Source organism: Vipera berus, assembly GCF_964194415.1.
Source record: "Vipera berus genome assembly, chromosome: 2".
NCBI classification, from domain to species: domain Eukaryota; kingdom Metazoa; phylum Chordata; class Lepidosauria; order Squamata; family Viperidae; genus Vipera; species Vipera berus.
This window is the reverse complement of record NC_138203.1, coordinates 30,080,300-30,106,123: the sequence shown is the minus strand read 5'-3', so window position 1 is coordinate 30,106,123 and position 25,824 is coordinate 30,080,300. Positions and strand designations below refer to the sequence as shown.

The window sequence follows — 25,824 nt, the reverse complement described above, 5'->3', positions numbered from 1 at the left end:
GGAGAGCGTTCTCTGTGGGCGTGCCTGCCGCTTGGAATCAGCTGCTTGTGGAACTCCGGATGGCCCCCCGACCTTCGCTCGTTTCACCGGGACCTAAAAACTTGGCTATTCGAGCTTGCCGGCCTGGACTGAAGGTTTTTGGGTTAAGGTTTTAATTTTTAATTATTTTGGGGCTATTTAATTTAATTTTATTTTAACCTGTATATATTGTATTGTTTTAATTTGCCCTGTAAACCGCCCTGAGTCCCTCGGGAAAAAGGCGGTATATAAATTGAAATAAATAAATAAATAAATAAATAAATTATATTTAGGGCACTGACACAGCTTATATCTATTACTGTTCTGTAGTATACGAGGCTTTATTTGCTGGGGTGGTGCAGAAGGAAAAGGTGTAGCACTCAACTGCTCATTGTGAAACATCTGTTTCACGTAACCTAATAGTTTTTAATTTGTTCACCTTTTGGATCTTGAGAATGCAGACAGAATGTCTGAGTGACAGAAGCTGCTTTTCAACATTACATTTTTTGCTGATTCAGCTAGTGAAAAATGTTTCTTTGCATGTGATGATATTGTAATATCACTGTGATCAGAATGATACTGATTACATGGGCCTTTTTATCAAGATTTTTATATTGGACTAATATTGCCATGGTCATCTTGGTAAATTATCTAATTCTTTTACTTTTTAGTGTTAACAACCAAAATAACGTACAGCAGTAGAACCATACAAAGCACCTAAAAGGAGTGCTTCACAAAAGATGCTAGTTTGAGTGAAGCACTTTTTGCGCAAACATGAAAAATGTTGGAAGGCCTGCTTGTTCTGCATCAAAGGCTGTTCCTGGATATGTCTGCATATAAATGCAAATGCTTCACTTTACTAGTCATTGCAGTGAAAACATCATGTAGAAAATTAACAACATTCTTCAGAGATGCTATGCATGCCTGTCAGCATATACTGTATTTTTCGGACCATAAGACGCACCTGACCATAAGACGCACCCAGTTTTTAGAGCAGGAAAACAAGAAAAAAAATATTCTGAACCAAATAGTACCAGTATACTAAAACAGGGCTTTTCAACTTTTTCATCCATTGTACCACTTTTAGGACAAGGCAATGTCACCCAGCAACGTGTCAAAAACTTGACACCCCCCCTAAAAAAGGAAAAAAATGATAAAGTACAGGTAATCCTCGACTTACAATGATTCACTTAGTGACCGTTCAAAGTTACGACACTGAAAAAAGTGACTTATGACCATTTTTCACACTTATGACCGTTGCAGCATCCCCAGGGTCATGTGATTTACATTCTGATGCTTGGCAATCGATTCATATTTATGATGGTCACATTGTTCCAGGGTCATGTGATTGCCTTTTGCAACCTTCTGACAAGCAAAGTTAGTGGGGAAACCAGATTCACTTAACAATCATATTACTAATTTAATTTCCCTCTCTCCTTCTCTTTCTCTCCCTCTCTCCCCCTCCCTCTTTCTTTCTCCTCTCCTTTCTCTTTCCCTTTCCTTCTTTCCCTATTTTTCTCTTTCCCTATTTCTCCTTCTTCCTGTTTCCCTCCCTCTTTCTTTCTCCTTCTCTCCCTTTCTCTCTCTCTATTTTTCTCTTTCTCCCTCCCTCTCTCTCTCCCTCCCTCCCTCTCCCATTGTCCCTTCCTTCTTTCCTTCCTTCCTTCTTTCTTCCTTCCCTCCCTCTTTGTCCTTCCCTCTCCGCGTTAGAGCAGTACCTATGGAGGCAGCCCTGCAGCCTGGCTTTCTCTTGCAGAAGGCAGGCTGAAACGGAGCAAGGAATGTGAATCGGCCGATCTCGCGCTCCTGCATTCTCCTCCGCTCGGTTTCAGCTTTTCTTGCTACAAGAGAAAGCAGGCTGAAACGGAGCGAGGGAATCTCCCTTGCTTTGTTTCAGCCTGCTTTCTCTTGTAGCAACAGAAGCTGAAACCGAGCGGCGGAGATCGTAGGAGCGCGAGATCGGCCGATTCGCATTCCTTGCTCCGTTTCAGCCTGCCTTCTGCAAGAGAAAGCTGGGCCGTAGGGAGATTGCAGGAGCCAATTGCAGGAGCCCTTGCTTTCACTTGCGGAGGTTGGGGCTGGCCATACGGATCACCTTCGGACCATAAGACGCACCCTTGTTTTCCCCCCCCCCACTTTGGGGGAAAAAAGTGCGTCTTATGGTCCGAAAAATACGGTAGTCTGCTTTAATATTTTAACGATGATACTTTCTTCACATTAACAAGTTTTCTGAAGTGCCCCTTCCTAAGGCAGGGTTGAGATTAATATATTAGAGAAGTTATGCTCTATTCTACTATGCTGTGTTTGAAAAATAGAACACAAAATTACCATTTGATATAATCACTTTATTTTAACCTTTATTATTTAGTGTTTACAGGAAGCCACTGGGAAGGATTTATCTGAAGCTCTAGAGAGCAACAGTGCTATTATACTTCACTTAGGAATGTGCAAAACATACTGCTTGAATTCTAAACCTTACCAACAATCCATGTTCAAGGGGGTCATTTAGAAATATTTTTAAAGTTGATGCTTCTGAAAATGGAAATAATCTATAGCCTAGAATACTATACACTATTTTCTGCTATAATCTATTGTGATGGCCACTCACAATGCTAGAACAATAATCAATAACCAAGCAACTATGGTTAATTTCAACAAAGATGACATGCATGTGTACAGAACCTTATATAAATATTGATATGTCAACCTTGATTTGTCATATCAATATTTCTTTCCTGTCGTACAAACATTATAAAACTACTAAAAAATTTACTCTTTGTACACAAAACATTTATGTGAGGAGTCACTGTTATTCACTTACATAAGAAATGCAATATTAGAATGCAACATACCTTTGGAAGCTCCTCAATTTGATTAGCATCTAAATAGAGTTCTTCCAATGTCTTTTCAAAAGTAAAAATTTCCTTAGGAACCTGCTCAAGGCTGCAGTGAGAGTAATCAAGTGAAGTCACAGTTTCTTCTTCTCCACGCAAGCAACGGCATGGAACCAATCGCACAAACAAGTTCCGTTTTGTTGTCATTTTCAGGCACTATTGTAAGAAAACAAAGAAGTACTCTAAAAATAGTAACAAACCTATGAAGTTGAATAAAATATTGCCACAGATTTACAGATGAGTTGTTTTTAAATGAAAGACACTAAATACTTAGTTCAAATCACATACAAACTTTTTAATGTTATGTTCATGAATCTTCTTGAATAAAATTATCTCTAAATAGAAGTATCAGCCTCTTTATACTAATGAATCTTCCCAAAAAGATATGAAAGCCAGCTATGTAACTATCTTTTTCAACTTGAACAAAATCTAAGAACTTATAGAAGGTGAACTCATCAAATTTGCAGATGACACCAAGCTGGGGGAAATAGCCAACACTTTGGGAAGATCAACAGAAAAGTTGTAGCTCATGGTTAAACTGTGGGGTCCTCAGTGCTTTTTGACTTGATTTTTTTCTTGCAGATAATTCACTACTAAACTAAGTTACATCATCACTGCTAGTAGACAGTGGTTTGCTCTCATTTTATATATTAGTGGTTTCCCAGTTAGTGTTGATGGGAGTGGTCTTGGTGATTCCTTAATAGGCCAACTGATAAACCAACAATGAAGAAGCAAACAATATCTCAATCAAGGAACCATCAATTCAGATAAACAAGGTAACAGTAAACAACAGCCCAATCAGGGAACCACCAAGACCATTCTCACGAAGGCTGCAAGAAAACAAGCAAGCTCAGAGGACACAAAGAACCTCCCTTTGGAAGACAGACTCTAGATTCAGAAGGATCTTGACAAACTTGAGCATTAGGCCCTATCCAACAAGATGCAGTTCAGTAATGAGAAAAGTAAGGTCCTGCACTTAGGCAGAAACAACCAAATGCATATGTAGAAATAGGAGTTACCTGGCTCAAGAGTAGTAACTCTGAAAGGGAACTTGATGTCCCAGTGTACCATCATCTAAGTATGAGCCAGCAGTGTCCTGCAGCAGTAAAAAAACAACACATGCAGTCTTAGGCTGCATGAACAAAGGGATAGTGTCAAAACCAGGGTACCCTAACCCCTGTCTGTGGCCCACTATGAAAGCCACACACACGTGCACATGCAAAACCATCTCCTCTGCCTCCCCGCCACCTCCGCCAGTCCGAGCCAGAAAGCCTGAGGACCACTGGTCAAGATCACAAGAAATGATAATTCCACTCTATACTGCATTAGCAAGGCCACACTTGTAATACTGCACCTAGTACTAGTTGGCAAGATACAAAAAAGGTACTGAGATCCTAAAAAGAGTGCAGAGAAAAGCAACAAAGATGACAAAGGTTATGGAGGTAAACCATATGATGAATGGTTAAAGTAATTAGGAATTCATTATGTCTAACATAATGAAAAAAAGGAAATTAGGTGTGACATGATAACTGTCTTTCAGCATTTGGGGGCTGTCACAGAGAAGAGGTGGTTGACTTGTTTTCCAAAGCATCTGAGGGCAGAATAAGAGATCCAATCTGGAACTAAGGAGAAATTTCCTGACAGCAAGAACAACTAATCAATGGAACAACTTGCCTCTTGGAGTTACAGGTGTTCCATTGCTGAGGTCTTCAGGAAAATATTGGCCAGCCATTTGTTCAGGATAGAGTAATGTCTCCTGCCTTGGGGGGGTAATGTCTCCTGCCTTGGGGGGGGAGAGATAAGATTTGAATTTGAAGACCTCCAAGATGCTTCCAGTCCTATGATTTCTATGTTTCTAAATACATACACCTTAAGTTGGATAGTTTTAATTATGGCTTCATTATCGGTTGCTGGAATTGGGTATGTCTAGTTTAATGAAGAAAAGGATGAGGAGGCGACATGATAGCAGTGTTCCAATATCTCAGGGGTTGCCAAAAAGAAGAGGGAATCAAGCTATTCTCCAAAGCACCTGAAGGCAGAACAAGAAGCAATGGATGGAAACTAATCAAAGAGAGAAGCAACCAAGAACTAAGGAGAAATTTCCTGACAGCTTGAACAATTAACCAGTGGAACAACCTGCCTCCAGAAGCAGTGAATGCTCCAACACTGGAAGTTTTTAATAAGAGACTGGGCAGCCATTTGTCTGAAATGGTATAGTTTCCTGCCAGAGTTTCCTCCAAGATCCCTTCCAACATTATCATCATCATCATCATCATCATCATCTAGTTAAGACTGCAGGAAAGCAACGTACAGTAAATATATTTTAATTTGGTTAGAACATTTCCTAGAAATGGCAGACAAGGAAATGTATGGCATTTAGTACTGATGAGATATTAGTAATATATGTATATAATTACATCACATAATCTGAAAATTAAGCTCCAGCATACATGGTTTTGATTCTTTGCCTTCTCCCACCTTCTCCCTTTCCCCATTTTTTTGCTATGTATCTTTACTTATGATGTCAAGGATCTAATGACTAGAGAAACAGAGATGATATATCTAAGACTTTTATCATTTTAAGAACAGAAAGTGTCCACAATTTCAAACTATGCACTTAAAATTGAATACAGTACCTAACTAAATCAAGTAAAATATCTCATTTCCTGATTATTCTCTAACATTTTATTAATATTCCTAACTGCTATATCTATTTCAATAAAAAGCCCAATTTAAATATTACTAGTTAAATAATTAAATGAGATAGATATCCATGCAGTCATGCTTACCACTGGATTATGATTTTCTCTCTGTTGCTTCTTCCCTGAGCTTTCGAAACCAACATTCTGTGAAAAGGGAAACAATAATTTCGGTCAAAACTATAACTGTATACAATATTCTACAACTTTCCATTAATTTTTTTGCTTATACTTTCCCTTTATTAAAATATGAACAAAAATAAGCTGTAAATCAAACACCAAACTACAGTAACAATTTTAAAGGAAATTAAGATATGTAACAATAGAAGAAAATCTATAAAAGAGCTCAAAATGCAGTCATCTGCTACCAAGTGAGGGTGTTTCACAAAAAGGTCCAGTTCCCTTGTCCCAAGAATATTGCCTCTGTATTCCAACAATGGATTCATATTCTGGTAGATTTATACTGCACAAGGCAACTCAATCAAACCTTTTATGTGAAACAGCCAGAGTTTCTTAGCACAGATATGTCAACTGCCAATAAACAACAGTGCCCAGCTTCAAGGCTAAAAAGCAAAGATCAATAATGAGAAAACATGGGAAGGCTAAGAGCCAGAATTAAACTATGGTTAGTATACAATGCATGTTGGACATCTGGTTGCCATTAACTATTTCAGGGCTTCTCCCTAGTATGCAAGTAGCTAGCCACTTTCTGTTAAGGAGAGAACCTACATCTTATTCAACCTCTACTAAGTCAAATACTAAAGACATTTTAGCCAGTAAGTCTAACAACTTAATATGTAACAACTCAGGACAAATGCTTTGAACTGAATCCAAAAACTGACTAGAAACTAGAGCAGGGGTCTTCAAACGTGGCCCTTTTATGACTTGTGGACTTCAGCTCCCAGAATTCCTCAGCCAGCAATGCTGGCTGAGGAATTCTGGGAGCTGAAGTCCACAAGTCATAAAAGGGCCAAGTTTGAAGACCCCTGAACTAGAGGAACTAAGTTCTGTCCAAAACATCCCTTTCTAATTAGCAGCCGTGGCCCCTATTTAGGACCAACTCAAGGCAGCCCAAAATAGAATGTATTATGATTATCTCCTATGCTATTTAATATGCAACCACAGGGGAGGATTATTCCCAGACCTTAAGCTAATTGTCATCTATATGCTAATGACAGGTATTCCTCTCAATTCTATATTTCTCCACTGCTATAAATTTGATAGTATCTCCAAGGCCTCTGAATAATTTCAGGAAGGAATGTATATGCAGTAACAAATGCAAAAAAACAGTGTTCCAAGAGACAACCATGCTTTCAGGATTTGCATCATGATAATCACATGATGCAATACTCCGGTCATTATAAAGTTAAAAGGCTACTGGAATTGATGGAATTATCTACAGAAATATAGATATCTATCTATAGAAGAATCAACAAATGTTTTAACCAAACTATGGCAGCAATACAACTGCTATAAATAAATTGTATCCAGTCACATAATGTCTCAACTTACAACCATAATTCCAGTCCCAATTGTAATTCTAAATCAAGGGCTACCAGTGATGCTTAACCCAAACATAAGACACTATGCTAATAGTGTGAGCTTGATAGAATTTTGCTCATTTTAACCTTCAATTGTTATGTCACCTGCAATGAATATAAGAAGTGAACAGTAGGGAATGCCATACTGCCCACAATTAATTATTATATCTCCCAAAGATTGAATTCTTTTTCATATACCTAAAAAAATCAGCCATTCTGCAGTTATTTCAGTCCAAGATCTAACCCTAGGTTATTTAAATTGTTATTTTCTTAGTGATACATTAAATTTTAAGAATAGAGTGAAGATCCTCCATCAAGCCAAGTTATTTGGGCTGCTTCCCAATTTCAAACAACACTATTTCATTAAATAGTGCAATTTTCTGGTACAATTCAGAATCATTAGTTTCAACAATTATGGCAAACTATCCTGAGGCAGCACAGCAGGCCCAAACCATGATATTGCCACTACGTTTCTCAGATAAGGTTCTTATGCTGGAATGCAGAGTTGACCTTTTGCCAAACTAACTGCTTATCTTTCAAGGAAAAAAGTTTTGTTTTGATAACATCTATCCAGAAAATATTCTTTCAATAGCCTTCTGCCATTTATCCATGTGGACTTTGGAAACTGTTAGATTGGCAGTGTTGTTCTTTGCAGAGATTGCTAGCTTTCTCCTTGCAACCCAACTCCTGTTATTTAATGTTCTCCCAATGGTGGCATCATGAACACAGACATTCACCAATGCCTTTGCACAATTTTATGTTGTGCATCAGTTGCACCCATTCCTAGATCGTGGAGGCTCTGTTCACAATCACCTCCAGATTGGACTACTATAATATTAACTACATGAGGATTCCTTGAAAAACCTCTGGAGGCTTACAATTGGTACAGAATGCAATAATGTGGACAGTTACATGTACTTCCAGAACATGTGTGTTATCTTTGTTCCATAAGCTGCACTGGTTGCCCATTTGCTTGCACATCCAATCATTTCAGCCCATCATGGCATGGGATCAGATTATTTGAGGGGCCACCTTTACCCAATTACATCTGCCAGTCCCATTAGATCTGACAGAGAGGGCATGCTCTGGGTCCCATCTGCTAAGGACTAATAGTTGGCATGTCCCAGAAGGCAGACTTTCTCTGCCGTGGTACCCACCTTCTGGAATACTCTCCTTCATAAAGTAAGGTTAAGTCCTGTCCCGGTTAATGTCCCTTAAAATCTGGTTATGTCATTTGGCTTGGGCTCTCAGAAGAGGGGTAACATTCAAAGATAGCTCCATCATTGTGCTCAATATATTCTCTCCTGTACCTAGTGGCTTGTATTTCAATAATGCCTCATTTTATTAATAATTCTTTATGTGTTTGTTTTATTTAATTGCCATACACCACTCAGTCACTTCTTGTGAGATGGGTGGTCCTTCACAAGAGAAGCTTTTAGTTCATTGGTGTGATCTATACAATCAGCCTCAAAGTTATTCATGCAGTCAAACTTTTTGGAAACTTGGGAACATCAATATTTTTATTTTATTTTATTTTTTTTGGGGGGGGGAAGGACCTCAGAAATATTCTTTGAGCTATGATACACTTTCACATACCGTGTTGTTAAGATGAGACTTTGAAGATGAATAGCCAAAATTCTATTATTTTTAATAAGTCAGGACATCTACATTCACACCTGATTATCATACCAGTGACTGAAACACATGACTCTAATTTCCCCTTCAAATCAACTGATAATCCTAGAGGCTTAAATGCATTTGCCACACAAAAATATTTAACTTAGGATCATTTTCCTCACTAAATGAACAATTATAATGTTTTTGACCCATCTGTTAAATTAGGGCTGTTTTATCTGGTTCTGGGTTGTTTATGCAGAAATATTAAAATTCGAAGTTCACAAACTTTTAGGCACCATTATATAACTGGTTCTACTTGAAATACATTCTTATAGTCTATTAAAAACATTCCTCACCACAAAAACCCAGAACCTTTACAAAAGTAGCTGTTAGCATCATTTTTAAAATTTCAAAATAAAATGTTATGGATTTAGTATCATATAGAAATGTAATTCTGAGAACACTGCAGCTTGTTTTATAGTGCCTGGAAAGTAAATGTAATTGAGCACTATCAGACCTACTTGCATTGTAATAAGATACATATAAGGTTGCACACCAAATTCCTAAATTCAAAGCTTGTAAACAACAGAGGAGGGTTTTTGTTTTCCCTTGCAACCAACTGCAGAAGAGCTATTTAGGGATCTTCCCTCAAAATACATCCTGAGGCCCTTCATATCCTTCTGCACTATTATTTTTAAAGTGTTTCCAAAAAGTCACTGCTTACTCACTGCATTCAAAGTTTAATTTCCTGAGTATTCCATAACTACTTCCCTTTTAAAAAAAAAGTTTGACTCTATTTTTTTATAATTAGCATCACTTTAACAAAACTTTACACTTGAATATAAATTCACCGATAGAACCTCCTTCCATTCAAGATGATCTCTATGATATAAACCCCTTTTTATGTACTATCTATTATGTCTTGGGATCTGTAGTTGCTCCGCCTGTAATTAAAAAGTTGGGGGGGGGGGGAAGCACCACTTGGCCCAGGCAGACAGGAGTACATTGTGGTATTTGGCAGCTTTTCAACCTACGGAAAACAACTTCCTCATAAGCCAGACTTTTAACTTCATGTTCCTGGCAAAGGCCACTAGCTGATAATTGTATCTGCTTTCTGAACAAAGGACTTAAAAGAATTTACTCTGCCTCACTAGATTGTTTAGAAGCCTTTGGGCAGAGGACACCCCACTTTTTTATTTATTTTAATGCATAGATGGATTCTATAGCATTATTTACAGTAAAAAGCACCTGGCTCCTCAGACCCAAATAAATAGCATCCCATGTTGCTTTCATGTCAACATACTTTCTAAGCACTTTGATTCTAAATTTTATTTACTGATCAAATTGATACACTGCTGTCTACTAAACATTGTTCAATTATTATTGAATTCAATTATTCCATCAAATTAAGCCTGTTTATTGCAGCCATGAGGCCAATACTGTATATATTAATAGTCCTCAACAACCATTCAGTTATGATGTATTTTTAAAATGCTCCTTCCTCAAGAGTGATGGCACAGTCCAGGTCATGTGATTGCATTTCAGATATTTGGAAACTAGCACACTTTTTCAACCAATTGCAGTGTCAGTGGTCACGTGGTGACATTTTTTGTCAGTTTCCAATGTTTTCTGCCAGGTTCTGGCAAAAACTACCCATTCAGAGGAATGGATTCACTTACCAACTAGTGGTTTGTTTTATCAGTAATAAAAACTATCATAAAATAAGTCCAATCACATGATGCTTCGACTTACAAATGCAACGACTTACAGCCGGGCTCCATTATGGTCTTCTATGAGGACTATTTATACAAAATAAAATCACTCTGATTTTATTTCTCTCACACATTTTATGTGGCTAGCATATTAGGAAGGCTTAGTCTGGAAAAAAAGCCACATACATTTCTGGAAAGATATTTTATTGCCAGTAAGGTAATGTAGCAGAACCTTGGAACTAAACTCCCCCAAACTCCGCTGAAGAAGTTACCTAGTCCTAGTCTGCTGACGAAATGTTCAGAAACCAACCAAAAAGCTCAGAGAACCTCAGAACCTGAGAAGCCTTTTAAATTCTCCCACTCAACTTTTACCTAGTGTATGTAACGAAAGTAGAATTGGTCTGAATCCCCTTTTCTATGCTCCTCCCTCCTGTGGGCTGAAGTACAGGTAATTCTTGCTTCACGAGCATTCATTTAATGACCTAATGACCATTCAAAGTTACAACACTGAACAAAGCGACGGCCATTCCTTGAAGTCGCAGCTGTCACAGCATCCCCTCGGTCATATGATCCCAACTTGGTCGCTTGGCAACTAGCATGAAATTACAATGGTTGCAGTGTTCTGCAATCACATGATTACTATTTATAACATTCACTACCAGATTCCGACCAGTAGTCATTGGTAGGGCTTTTTTTCTAAACAAAAAAAAAAGGTGCCGGAGGTGCTGTCACTGGGAGCGATACCGGTGTCTGTAAGAACACCCTCTTTTGCTACGGCGTAGCCACCTGTCCTTTGCACCCCCGCTCCTGCAGCTTGGAGCCACAGGCCGTGGGGATTCTCCTCCCCACAGCCGCCGTGGGGATTCCCCTCCCTGCAGTTGCCACGCCGCAGCCCATGCTAAGCCCCCACCCGGAGTTGCTCCAAACCCCGACCCAGAGCTGTGTTCCTCGTGGCAGCGGTCTCCGGTGCTGAACAGCTGACGGCCTCCGGCACCATCCCTGACACCAGCTGAAGACGCCCCAGCCACAGAGCACTGCATCAGGCCACCTGGCGTCTCCAGCGCCAAACAGCTGATGGCCTCTGGCCCTGGCACTCATTCACTTACTGCCCCGTCGCTTCCAAACGCAGTAAGTGAGCAAGTGGCATTTGGAAGCATTTAGAAGCGACAGGGCAGTGAGTGAGTGAATGAGCAAATGGCATTTGGAAGCATTTGGAAGCATTTGGAAGCAACGGGGCAGTGAGTGAGTGAATGAGCAAATGGCATTTGGAAGCATTTAGAAGCAGCGGGGCAGTAAGTGTGTGTGTGAACGAGCAAATGGCATTTGGAAGCGATGGGGCAGTAAATGAGCGAGTGAGCAAGAGGCCTTTGAAAGAGACGGAGTGAGTGGGGGAGACTGAACGAGGTTCCTTTGGAGTGAGAGCGACTGGAGACTTTTGTGAGCAAAGTGTGAGTGAGGGGGGGGCTTTTGCGAGCAAAGGGTGAGAGAAAAAAGGAAAAGTGAGGGAGAGAAGGGAAAAAGAAAAGGCACTGACTTCTGACTTCCTCTGTTGCAGGAGTAGAAGGAAGCATTAACATTGAACCTCAACTTTTTAGTTTTCTATAACATTATAAACTAGCCATTTCTATAATAGCATTTTCAAAATAGAAGGCATTATGGGTGAGTGAGTGAGAAAGAGATGAGATTCTTAACTGAAATGTCCAGTTAACATTATCAGGAAGTACACAGAAGATTTATCCCTTTTCTCCCCAGTTGTGATACAGACTAAAAAAATCCTATGTGTCGCTAAGAGGCTTATATAAAAAAAAGTTTCCATCGGAGCCTATAGGAAGTTTAAAAAAACATGTTAAGGTATTTTTATACAGTTCACAGCTGCAGAGAAGGCTTTCCAGCACAGTGATTCTAGGAAAATTAAGACATCCTGCTTACACAGACCTGTAACAAACGAAGAGCTAAAGATACAGCTCTTTGGACTCATTTACAAGTAGTCCTTCATTTACGACCACAATTGAACCCAAAATTTCTGTTGCTAAGTGAAACATTTGTTAAGTGAGTTTTGCCCCATTTTACAACCTTTCTTGCCCACATTTATTAAGTGAATCACTGCAGGTGTTTAGTAACACGGTTGTTAAATCAATCTGGCTTCCCCATTGACTGTGCTTGTCAGAAGGTCGCAAAAGATGATCACATGACCCAGGACACTGCAACATCATAAATATGAGTCAGTTGCCAAGCATCTGAATTTTGATCATAACCATAGGGCTACTGCAATGGTCATAAGCGTGAAAAATGGTCATAAGTCACTTTTTCAGTGCTATTGTAATTTCGAATGGTCACTAAATGAACTGTTGTAAGTCGAGGACTACCTGTATCATCAAGGGCACTGTTTTTTCAGAGTTTGCATCCAAACTCTGGAGCACCCTTTTGTTTGGAGGAATGGAGAATCACTAAAAATTCTCAAGGTGGAAAATCTAATGCATAAGGTAAAAATAAAATTGGCCAAGGATAAGTTGGAATGTGCGGAAAATTTGGTAGCATCTGAGAAATTTCTGGTAAACTTCTCGTATTTTTTAAATTTTCTGTTTTTACTTTAGATTTTTTATCCCACCTTTATTACTGTTTTATTAATAACTCAAGGTGGCCAACATATCTAATACTCCTTCCTCCTTCTATTTTCCCCACAACAACCACCTTGTGAGGTGGGTTGGACTGAAAGAGAGGGACTGGCCCAAAGTCACCCAGCTGACTTTTGTGTCTACGGAAGGACTAGAACTCACAGCTTCCTGGTAACAGGCTGAAAATCAGCCAGCCAGCTTTTATGCCTAAGGTGGGGCTAAAACTCACACTCTTAGTGATTGGCCCAAAGTCAGCCAGCAGTCTCTGGCAGTTTTCCTTTTTTTCACAATAGCCTCTCATTATAATAATTGAGAGCCAGGATTGCTAGCAATTGTAAGGGCTGAAGTTAATTTAAAGGGATTTGATGAAGTAAATCATAGTTTCCTTTTTGATAAAGTGGGAAAAATGGGCTTAATGGCCCCACTATGCATGGATTCACAGTTGACTTCAGAGTCATCCTGCTGAGATAATCAGCACATAAATTTAATAAATAACTTTTTTTTTTCAAATGCCCCTATCAGGAATTGAATTTGAATGTTTCAGAAAAGCAAATGTTCTGTGCTGGTGATACTAAGCTCCCAAAGATCTAGCATGGGATAAATGAATTCTTTCTAATAAAAATAACTTCCTGCCTTTTTCTAATCATCATTTCTTCCCTACAGCAATTTGAAAAGTAAAACAAAGTGAAACAAACCACTACTCCCTCCATGCAGGGAAAATTTCCTTGAGTCATACTTGGATATCCTATTTGCAAATATCATCTTACTTACCTAGTTGAGATGGTGTAGTTGGGGAGCAGGGAGGGGTGCAAAGTTCCTGCCTTCGCTGCAACTTGCCTGTGCAACATTTGCCGGCAGGATCTTTTGGCAAGCTCAGCAGCAATTCCAATTGGCTTTTGAAAGCCAATAGCATAGCTGACTCAGGAATTCTGGGAGTTGAAGTCCACGAGTCATAAAAGAGCAAAGCCTGCAACAGGCTTAAGCCAATAGTAGCACAGCTTGTGCAAAAGTTTTTTTTGTGTATGTGCAAAAAAAGGTCCCGGAACGCCGTTCTGAGCATTCTATCAGAAAAAAAGCCCTGGTCATTGGGAAAGCTGGCAGAAGTCGCAGGTGACAGTCATGTGACATCACACTTAATAACCACATGTGATTTGTTTAACAACCTCAACCAGAACTGATGTTGCAAGTCTCATCATTTTTCATTTTATGGCCATATCATTTAGCAACAAAGTTACCAGTGCCAATTGCAGTCATTAACTAAAGACTATCTTTAACTCTTTTGCAATGGTCTCACTGTTTTCCCAGGGTATGTTACACATTCCATCAAAGCACTAATATTCTCCCCCAGCTCAATCCAGATTAAAAAAACTGAACAGTTTATCCAGTCTATTGCACTACTAAATTTTTTTGAAGAAATCACTCACAGAGTAAAATCCCAACAGAAAATACACACAGCACAATTTGGCAGCTAAAGGCAAGAGGAAAGAGGGAATAAATGTTCTACCGTTATACATTTTCTTACATTTACAAGTGATCAGGCCTGTATATTCAAATGTCATAATTTTTAATATGAAAAAATAACTTATTAAAATATTCTTCAATGAGATTCTGTTGCTGGCTAAACAATGAATCAGTTTTTTTCATTCAATAATGAACATTCCATTTTTAATAAAATTTTCAACAGGTTTAGAAAATAAAACATATAACACATTCACATTTTCAATTTCTCCTATCACCTTTCCTCTTACAATACTACAGAACTGGAAAAGGTGCCAAAAAAGGTGATCGAAATCACTGAAGCTGCAAAAACAACTTTATGAAACTAAAGAGATTAGAAATTTTAATCAAAAAAGACAGTATAACGATGGAACACAAAATCCTGCAGCATATGAAGTTTTTCTTCCACTCAAACAATGTTAAAGAAATATTGAATGTGGGAATCTTCAGACAGAAGAGGAAGCATTTCTTTATACATTGTAGATTGCTCTGCACTGGATTTAAAGATGAATCCCAATTTAGTTCATTTTAAAAGGCAGTAGGACTAATTCATGGAGAAATCGGTTGTCAGTCTTCAGATATAAATATCTTATCTCCCGAAGCATAATCCTTATTTATTTATTTATTTGTTTCAATTTATATACCGCCCTTTTCCCGAAGGACTCAGTAACTACGTAATTACTGAAGCTAATAGATTTCACAATAATAGTTAATTGCAGACAGGCAGAATAGTGAAATCAAGTTTTCAGAGCTTCCTCAGAGTTTGAATCTTAAATCTTTTCCTCACACTTTTTCTACTCAACAGACTCTTGACCATTCTTTTACCAGGACTGAGATTATAATGCATCTTTTTTTTTAATCCCATTTATATCCCGCCCTTCCCCGAAGACTCAGGGCGGCTTACAATCTAAGAAGCACAAATCAATGTGCTTAGCAATAGCCTTCATTCTATGTATATGCCTGCTTATTAGGGCTTTCGCCCCCCCCCCCAGCAGCATTATTACAAAGTCAGCTTATTGCCCCCAACAATCTGGGCCCTCATTTTACCTACCTCGGAAGGTTGGAAGGCTGAGTCAACCTTGAGCCTGGTGGGACTCGAACCTGCACTAATTGCAGGCAGCTGGTATTACTTAAGGAGGCATTAGCCCACTGCTCCACCAAGGCTCTGGTCTATACTTACACAGTGATTCTACTAGTGCGGTTGACAAGCTTCATTCCTTACATGAAATGTCAATGGGCAACCTTGATGGCTTTTTACTGAACCCTCAGTGACAAGCATGGTAAGTAACAGGCAGCCTGATATAAATACAAGTTGCTACACAGAAGCAGTGGAAGAAGGTTTATTACCTTCTCAGAAATTGTCAATTTCTGAAGGCATCAAGTTGATCATTGCATCACAGAAAATGCTGAACTAGGTAGGGCTTTAGAGAGCAAAGTTGTCAGAGATCCTTGCAAACAAAGTCAGTGCTGGGAGCAACCACCTCCCAGTGCTCTAAATAGATGCCTCCCGGCTGGCCCCAACCCCCACCCACCTAGCCAGCATCCTGCGTGAGCGCCGGTATGGCAGCCAGGCAAGGAAGCGAGGCAGGATTTCAGCTCCCCGCCCTTTCTTTGCACCAATCAGCTGCTCGGTGGGACGGCCTCGTGGTCACGTTCCGCAGGGTCCCCCTTCCAGCATACAGGTACGAGGGAAAGGGCTGTTGGTGCCATCTCTGCTGCTGGTCCCATCTGCTGCCTCCAGATGCCTCCATCCGACAATCTTGTCCCCCTCCCGTTAGTAGCAAGCCCATAGGAGCTTGACAAAAGTGTTGTAGTTAAAGCAGACCAGAATGAATCAGGCAAGTTTATAAGAAAAAACTTCTGAATAGTATTGTGTTGTTGTTGTTGCTGAAGATAGAAGCCATAACTAAGTAATTCCAGCAACTGTCATGACTCAAGAATAAGTCAAATATATAGAGAGTGATACCAAAACAAAATCTGAAATATCTTTGGTTTTTCTTTCTGTGCTTTTTAAAGGCACAGAAAGTCAGCTCTCTCTTTTGGGTTGGCTGGCCCATTTTCATTTGTCCTTAATTTCTGTAACCATTGTGACCAATTTGAAATTTGTGCTTACAATTATCATTTTATCTTCCATTCATATCTATTCTATTCTCTCCGTTAAAGTATGTTCTTTGATGAATGCAAATTGCTTGTATTTAAAAACTGAACAAAATTAATCTATTGTTACAACATGAAAGTCTATACTGCTATTCCAGTGTGTAGCAACATTCTGAATTCTTCATACAAAAGAACTAAGCTAAGGAAGAAATAGAAGAAAAATAGTAACTGAAAATGCTGCTAATTAAATATTTTATATTTAAATTATCATGAAATAAAATAAGGATCACATAAATCCATGAAATCCAAGAGTATGCTTTCTGGGTATAACTAACAAAAATATTTTTCCCCAAATTATATTGTATTCAATGTTAAGGCTGAAAAAAAATGGATTAACTGAAGAAAAATATATTCAGAATTGTAACAGACATGTTTTATCCTCTTTTATCATTTTTAAGGTGAATTTTCAAAACTTAGCTCCCTTTAGAATGATTTTACAATGATTTTTCCAACATCAAAAAATGATTTTAGAATGATTTTTCCAACATCTAAAAAATACATCAAAATTATTAACTGAAAAATTACAATTAACTGCTGTTTCTATAAGGTCTTTAAATGGATAGTCCTCAAGAAGTGACAGGCCAATGAAAACCTCGGACAGGAGGAAGAGCGGGCAGGCAGGTGTCTTGCTCGGCTGTGGCTTGGGGGGGGGCACTTTTTCAGTGCCATTGTAACTTTGAACAGTCACCAAGCAAACTGTTGTAAGTCGAGGACTACCTGTATTTCATCACTTTTTTCTTTCTTTCTTTCTTTCTTTTTTTTGTCATCAGGTTTTTGACACCTTGCTAGGCGACTGGTGGTACTCGGATGTTGCCATATCCTAAAAGTGGTACAATGGGTGAAAAGGTTGAAAAGCCCTGCTTTAAGCTTCCCTTAATTAAAACTTGCCAGATATTATGCCAGAAATAATTCCTAGGTGAAATCGTACTTTTCCCTGGGTTACCAGCCTGACGAATACCAGCCCATCATGCAACCCCCCCCCAAAAAAAACTGATTACCTTTTCCATTAATAAAATATAACACCAAGAACTGTTAACTCTATGCCTTGCTTGTGATCTCAGGCTCACAAAACAGGATGTGGTTCCCTTGACTGAAAAGACTATTACTAAGAAAAATATATTTTTGTTTTATTTTTATTTTTTGCTTACTTTATATTACAGAAAATAATTCTATAGAATTCCCAGTTTCAAGCAGCAAAAGCATGACCTTAAATTTGTTTTATATTTATAGCCATCCTTCTTCCCCAGGTGATTTATACCTTTCAGGTTAATTTCAATGAAAGACTGTAATTTTTCTTATCAGGGACAAATGACATACCGATTTTATAAAATTAAAAACATAGTTTCAAATAATGTGTGTAAAGTTAAAAATTCTATGTGAGATCATCTAATACCATGGATTGAGATATCATCAATATGCTGATGATACTCAGCTTTACATCTCCATTCCTGGTCATCCAAGTGGTGCGTGGAGGCTGTAGGGATCTGGATGGACGACAACTGGCTTCAACTGAACCCAGGCAAGATGGTGGATGCAAGGGATCATTGTTCTGGATGGGGTTGCACTATTTCATACAGACTTGTTGTGCAACATGGGGATCCTCCTATACTTGCGACTCCTGCTCAAAGAGCAGGTGGCAGTCGTGGCTAGGAGGGCCTTTGCGCCAATATTGTGAAGCCCTGCACATGATCACTCATACCCGTCTTCCCTTGGCTAGATCACTGCAATACACTCTACATGGGGTATACCCTTGATAGGTATTCGGAAGCTATAGCTGGTGCATAATGAAATGGAGCACAAAGTTCTGGGAGCCCTAGGATTGCACATTTAACACCATTATTGCACAAGCTTACTAGTTTGCTTCTGGATCCAATTCAAGCTGTTGGTTGTTACTTTTTAAGCTATATGGCATGGTTCATGGCTATCTGCCCCCCTCATGCCAACGGTAAGGAATTCTGGCAGGCAGACCCCTTTCTGCTGTGGCTCCATCCCTATGAAACACTCCACCACCAGAGATGAAAACTGCTCCCACCCTTTTGATCTTCTGGAAGGGTATTAAAATTGGGCTTTGCAGGTGGTTGATGGGGTCAGAAGACCTGTTCCCCATGCTGTCTTGAATAATAAAACTGTAGAACCAACTTTCACATTATGCTGTAGAATTCAGCTAAAAATTTACTTTAGCAAATGCACACCTTAATTTTCACAAGCATTTAAACTGAAGATCAGTAGATGTGTTACAAAGGATGTAAACCCATGGAACTAGAGATTATGTATTGCTGTAAAAACTCTGAATAAATTATCTTCAGTTCAATGTTTTACGAATCTGAATGCAGCTCAAATCTGGGTATATTTATTTAGAATAACATTTCCCTAATTTCAATGGAATTATTTAAATTATGAAGAATCAATTGTCAGTGGATTAAATTTTATAATCTGTATCAACCTGCATTTACCATATTAATGCACAATCAGTCTTTAAAGAACCATTGAAATGTCTAATTTTGTTTAATTTGTAAATGCTATCACAGCTCTTAAAGGTTCACAACAATTAACACTTTTAAATAGGATGAGTAGGCAGTACAGCTGACAGTGGCCAAGGGTAAATACAATTTCAAAATGTCAGTAGCCAAGGGCAAAAACAGAACTAGAATTCCATTACTAAAGGAAATTAAGATTTTTTTTCCTTAAGTGAAAAATGTTAGCTGAAGGGATCATTGTATAATTTCTACAGGTATAGTAAGCCTAACCAAATCTCAGTACAACTGAGTTTTTGTTTTGTTTCCTGCTCAAAATTGGGAGAAAACTGCATTGCTATTATTCAGCAACCCGCCACCAACTTTCAGTAGTATAACTTCTACAAGCTCTTACACCCTTCAAAAATGAACACTGTGAATGCGTAAGTATTGTAGCCTGCAGATTTATATGTCTTTAATAAGAGTGCAACCTTATCAAAATGCAAGTTATTGTAAGTCCCCAAAGTATGATGTAAATATAAAAGTATAGAATTATATAAATGTGCACATCTATTCAGACAGCCATATTTACTATTGCTTCAATAACTAAAAACCTGAAATGACTCAACAGCATATTGAAAAGTGCAGTGTTACAGCACAAAGGAATTGCCAATACACTTAACAGTTTAAAAAAAAATCGTACACAGGTAATCCTTCGCTTACAACCACAACTGGGACCAGAGTCTCAGCTGCTGAGCAAAGCAGCTATTAAGTGAGACATCCAATGTGACTGCTTTCGCTCAACAACTGCAATCCTGGCTCTCCCAATTGTGGTCATTAAACAACCCCACAGTCGTTAAGCCAATGAAGGAGAGCAGGCAGCTTCCCTCTGTGTGCGGAAGAGAGCTCCTGTGGCGGGCCACAGAAATGAAGCTCAGATTTTTGGGATCCAAGTTACATTCCCCTCACTTCCATGCATGAAGGGAAACTCCAGAGGCTGCAGAAACAGAAACAGGGCTTAGAACAGACATGTCAAACACAAGGCCCGGGGGCCAGATCCGGCCCGCGAAGTGGTTTCATGTGGCCCGCGAAGCCATCCTGGAAAACAGTGAGGGAACGGCCCCCACTGCCTTGGCCCTGGCGCAGAGACCCTCCTTTTGCCAGACACCCTCAGATCTGTCCCACTCCTGCCCAGGCCCCCATAGGCACCCTTGATGCGAACGATATAGAGCTGGCCACGCCCACCCAGTAGGCCATACGCACTCTAGCCATGCCCACCCAGTAGGCCACGCCCACCCTGGCCATACCCACCCGGCCCCCTGAGGGCAACCGCAATGCTGATGCGGCCCTCAGTGAAATTGAGTTTGACACCCCTGGCTTAGAACATTGCCATCTGACTTGTTTCTGCAGGCTTTCAGAGGAGTTCCTTTCCTCTCGTGTGTGGAAGGGAATTCCACACTGGTCTGAAGAAACAAAGCAAGGATTGATAAGATCTGAGCTTCATTTCTGCAGCCTGCCAAAGGATTTTCATGCCCCCCCCCCCATGCATGGATGAGGGAAAACCCTCAGCAAGTGACAGCTGCTTTCAAATTTCCCAACTAGTTTCCCCATGACTTTCTGGAGAAGCTGGCTAAAAAGATTGCAAACAGTGGGGCATTTGGCATTCTCATAGTAAGTGAAAACAAACTCTCAAGCACCCAGATAAGAACAACACGACAGGGATTGGCAACATTTTACAAAGGCAAACATTTTTGACCCATCATAACTACAGAACTACCATAGATAAACTTGAAAAAATGTGATTTTGTATCTAATATAAATCTTCTCTACTTTGTTGTTAGCTGCGAAGTCGTGTCCGACCCATCGCGACCGTATGGACAACGTTCCTCCAGGCCTTCCTGTCCTCTACCATCTGCTGGAGTCCATTTAAGCTCACGCCTACTGCTTCAGTGACTCCATCCAGCCACCTCATTCTCTGTTGTCCCCTTCTTCTCTTGCCCTCAACCTTTCCCAGCATTAGGCTCTTCTCCAGTGAGTCCTTCCTTCTCATTAGGTGGCCAAAGTATTTGAGTTTTAGCTTCAGGATCTGGCCTTCTAAAGAGCAGTCAGGGTTGATCTCCTCTAGGACTGACTGGTTTGATCGCCTTGCAGTCCAAGGGACTCGCAGGAGTCTTCTCCAACACCATAGTTCAAAGGAAATCTTCTCTACTATATAATTCAAATACTGCATACCTCCCACTTGAATACAACAATTGTTATTTTTTCCATTCCCATACGCTTCTTTTATATGACAATATAAAACTGTAGTAAAGAGTACTGTCAATGAATATTTCAAGAGTCTGTTAGGAAGAATATTTATTCTTACAACTTTACCATAAGTATTATTAATAGTTTTAAAGCAGTCTTTAATTGAATTTCCACAGTTATACATAAACACAGCAAAAGTTTTCAGTCATTTTTTTAAAAAAATATGAATGCATTTATATGCAAAGACATATAATTAAGATGGAAATAGATGTTCAGAGAAATGTTTTTCCTCCAGTTCCAATATTTTCCAAGTTGGAAATAATTTCATATACTGTATCTCATCTACTGTACTAAATAACAATATGAATCCTCCCCAGTGTGGTGCTTTAATATAGTTTATTTTTTTCAGCATTCCCCTAACAAATTTAAGGTATCTATGTAAGAGGAACATATTCTGGTTGTTGCATAACACATAATTGTATGGTAGAGCTTTGCTTCATTTTAGAGAAACTCTTTTGATTGGAGGGGGTTGTTTGTTCATTGTTGTTGTCTAGTTTCACATGGATATAGAATGTTATAAATGTCAACACTGAAGATTATTTTTCCATGTGCCCTAAAAAAGGGACATAAATATTCAGCAGGAAACACATAGCTGGTACCAAAGTAAATAGCAAGTGGACTATTTCTTTAGCTTTCCCAAAACCCAAATGCACATATTATGAAGAAGTAAAAAAGAAATTGTGATAAAAAGTAAAGCAAAATATGTGTTTGGCCCCACTGATCGGCATAGGGGTCTCCAAACCTTCCTCCTACAACTCTGCTGCACCTGTCTTGCATACTCTAGGGCAGGGGTAGGCAACCTTGGCTCTTTTATGACTCATGGACTTCAAATCCCAGAATTCCTGAGCCAACACGAGTCATAAAAGAGCCAAGGCTGCCTACCGCTGCTCTAGGGGAAAGACAATTTCCAGCTACTTTACACTTCCCACTTATTTACCAGCAAGTAGCCCAATGGCATCCTCTTTTCTTTTATATTCTTTAGCTTTAGGCTAGTGCTAAAGCTTAGGTCACCTTTTCAGAGCAAGTTCCACTGCTTCACTCCAAATTTTAATCTTTATTACATAAAGCAAAATCAAAGGACAAGAGAATTTAAGACGGGAAAAGGAAATGGAAGTAGATTGAAATTCACTCTGGACAACTGTAATATTTATGACAGCCCAATAAATATGGATATATGGAAAATTTACACTGAATCTTTACAAAAAATAATATACAGCAGTTAAAATTGCCTTACATATTGAAACAAAATTTTGGTCATGCACGATGAATTCATGAAAAAGAAAAAAATGTTTTGGTACAAATCCATACAATGATGCCAGAGATATTATGGAGAATATAGTGATAAAATCATAATTGCTCATATTAGGTCTTACAGATAAGGAATTAGAAATATTTAAAAATCAATACTGTAAATAGTAACTACAGTGAGATTATTAGATTGGATTGGATTGGATTGGATTGGATTAGATTATAAAGTGGAAGATTGGATTATAAAATGAACTAAATTTAAAGAAATGGTGAAATTAACCAGAGATAAACACATTTCAAAGACATTTTTGAAAAACTGGAAACTTTATGTGGACTTTTTGTTGAAAGAAAGAAGTAAACATCAAATCAATTATTTTGGGATTTGGTGACTAAAGTCATGAAATGAATGGAGAAATAGTTAAGATGATAATTACTCAATACAGAGAAGATATAATTCTGTGTTTTTTCCTTTTAATTCTTGTATTTTTTCTTTTTATCTTTTGTTTGTTCATTTTTATTGTACTAAAAAATTCTAAAAAAAAGTATTTTAAATTGTAATGTTTACTATAGTCCAAAGAATATGTTTTTCTATTAAATATCACTAAACCTTATATTCCTGAAAAGTATACCAACTTGGTTCTATATATAATAGCTTAGTTTATTAGTTTGATGTATCTACTTTAAACCAAATGAGTAGCAATCTTAATGTGACTTAAAGAGTGACTCGAAGTATCCATCAGATGTGAAAAGTATTAACAATTAAGAAGTAAAGATGCCTTCTTCATTCATTTGAACTTCATGCTTGGCAAACATATGAGTGAACAGCATGCATGCATTTTTCTAACACTTGTTGCTGACTCTACTAGAGAGAGAAAATGAGAGAAATGCTTTGGACATGGATGTTTGAGAGCAGCTTCAATATTTCCTATTTTTTTCTGTGGCAAGAAAGATCATAAAATGGGGCAAAACTCACTTAACAAATGTCTCACTTAACAACAGAAATTTTGGGCATTGTGGACATAGGTTGAGGACTATCTCTATTCTATTCTATTTATGGAGTAGCATTCCCCAGTTGAAATTGAGTCCTCCTGAACACATGGTTCCTGCATCCATCTTGTATGACAGGTGTGTCCTAGTTACTTCCAAATTAGATTACTGCAATAAGAGTAATGCAGCACTCAGAAGTTTCATCTTTCGTCAGAAGGCAACAACACACATAACTCTGAATCCATCAAGCTTCTCCTGCACTATACAATCACTATTGCACCAGTTGCACAGGGTCCTAGTATGCTTTCATGTGCAATTCAAGGTGCTGGCTTAAACCTTTAAAGCCAAATATGGCACAAGGCCAGGCTGCTTGCAAGACTGCTTTTTTTCTCATTGTTTCTGCTCACCCAACAGATCTAGTACAGAAAGCATGCTCCAGGTCCCTTCCTTTAACGAAGCCACAGACTCCAGAGTCATATATTCTCACCAGCAACACCTGCCCTATAGAACAGCATCCCCCCCCAAAGATCCTATTAGGGTTTTGCAAGACACTAAAGACTTGGCTGTTTCCCAGGCCTCTGAGTTGACCACGCTGCTATGTTTTGTTTGTTTTATGCCAGTGGTGTAATGTCATGGGGAATTGTGTGTTATTTTAATCTTGGTATACCGCTCTGAGGCTCTTGTGTGAGATGGGCAGTTAAGCCAACCAAATAACTTGTGGGCTACCTGTCTGTGAGGGTGTCTGCTCATCCCACCTGATCCAACAGGGTAGACATGCTCCAGATCCCTTCTATCAACAGTTATATTAAACAGTAGTACTCATGTTGTGCAGCTCACAAGACATCACTTCTTTGCTGCTGTGAAACAGCTGCCATTAGGATCCAAATGTTAGAGCAGGGGTCCCCAACCCCTGGTCCATGGACCAGTACTAGGCCACGGTCTGCACAAACAAAGCTCCATCCATGGGATGCAGGCAGCACTCAAAAACACACTCTCTGGTCCACAGAAAAACCTTCCTCTGTGGAACCAGTCCCCGGTGCCCAAAAGGTTGGGGACCTCTGTGTTAGAGGAATCCAACACGTGTCTTTTGTGTTTCGAATTTGTTATGAAGCACTGTGATCACTGCATGATGGTTATTTTTAATTGTATGTTTTGTTTACAGAGAATATTATGATATTGATTTTTTGTGGATTGGCTGTTAGTCACCCAAAGATGGATGGTCATATATTTAAGATGGATGGTCAAATAGACAAATAAATGTTAGCTTTTAAGGTAAAGCATTGAAAAACATACAATCAATAATACAACCAGAAACAAGACTTAATTCTGCATCTTATAAACTCTGTCAGTAGCACAATATTAATAAAAAAGAGCAACCGGGCCACACAAACAAGCAAAGCCCCATCTGAGGGATGCAGGCAGCACACAAAACCACGCCCCCATCAGTCTGTGGAAAAACCTCTCTCCACGGAACCGGTCCCTGGTGCCCAAAAGGTTGGGAACCTCTGCTTTAGATCTTTCAGGCATCAAATACTGGCACTGAAAAAGGCATAATCAAATAAACAGTAATGCTATCCTCAAGAAGTTGACTTCGAGTAACAAATTGTTTAAGGGCTTCATAAAATAAATTCGAAAATATAGCTGAGTACTGGCAACAACTGCAATTCCTTCTACATTCAACAGCTAATGCCTAGAATTCTTGTTGCTGCATTTCCACTACCTTTAAATTCCAGCCCAATCATTAATTCTGGGAGTTGAAGTCCACAAGTCATAAAAGGGCCAAGTTTGAAGACCACTGGCCTAAATGGAATGAAGATAGAGCAATTATCTTTTATCTAGGAGACAGTGTTTTGGTTGGCAGAGGTAAAATTCTTTTGCTTGCCAAGCTGCTAATGCTGGTGACTATTTCTCAAGTATCCCTAAGCTAAAATATTATATATTGTACACCTAATATAATCATCAAGTAAGAGGAAAACTAATATGAAGCAATGGCCCTTCTTAGATTGCTCCTATGAACTGTCTAACAGACCATGACCAATAGTAATTAGAGGCTGCTCAGAGACTAAGAATAAGAACAGG

General features: G+C 39.0%; 1 protein-coding gene across 6 annotated transcripts in view; it reads right to left on the bottom strand.

Moving 5' to 3' along the window:
• The window catches only part of ERBIN (erbb2 interacting protein), an 86,175-nt gene that overhangs the window by 49,600 nt on the left and 10,751 nt on the right, over window positions 1–25,824 (bottom strand). For 5 of the 6 annotated variants that reach the window (XM_081318382.1, XM_081318380.1, XM_081318384.1 and 2 more), the window contains 2 exons: window positions 5,702–5,758; window positions 2,871–3,068 (listed from right to left, as the gene is read on the bottom strand). In XM_081318382.1, coding sequence (XP_081174508.1) covers window positions 2,871–3,059 — 189 coding nt within the window. In that variant the 5' untranslated portion in view covers window positions 3,060–3,068; window positions 5,702–5,758. Of the gene's footprint in view, window positions 1–2,870; window positions 3,069–3,931; window positions 4,009–5,701; window positions 5,759–25,824 lie in introns of all 6 variants that reach the window. The other variant, XM_081318381.1, reaches the window with a different exon arrangement.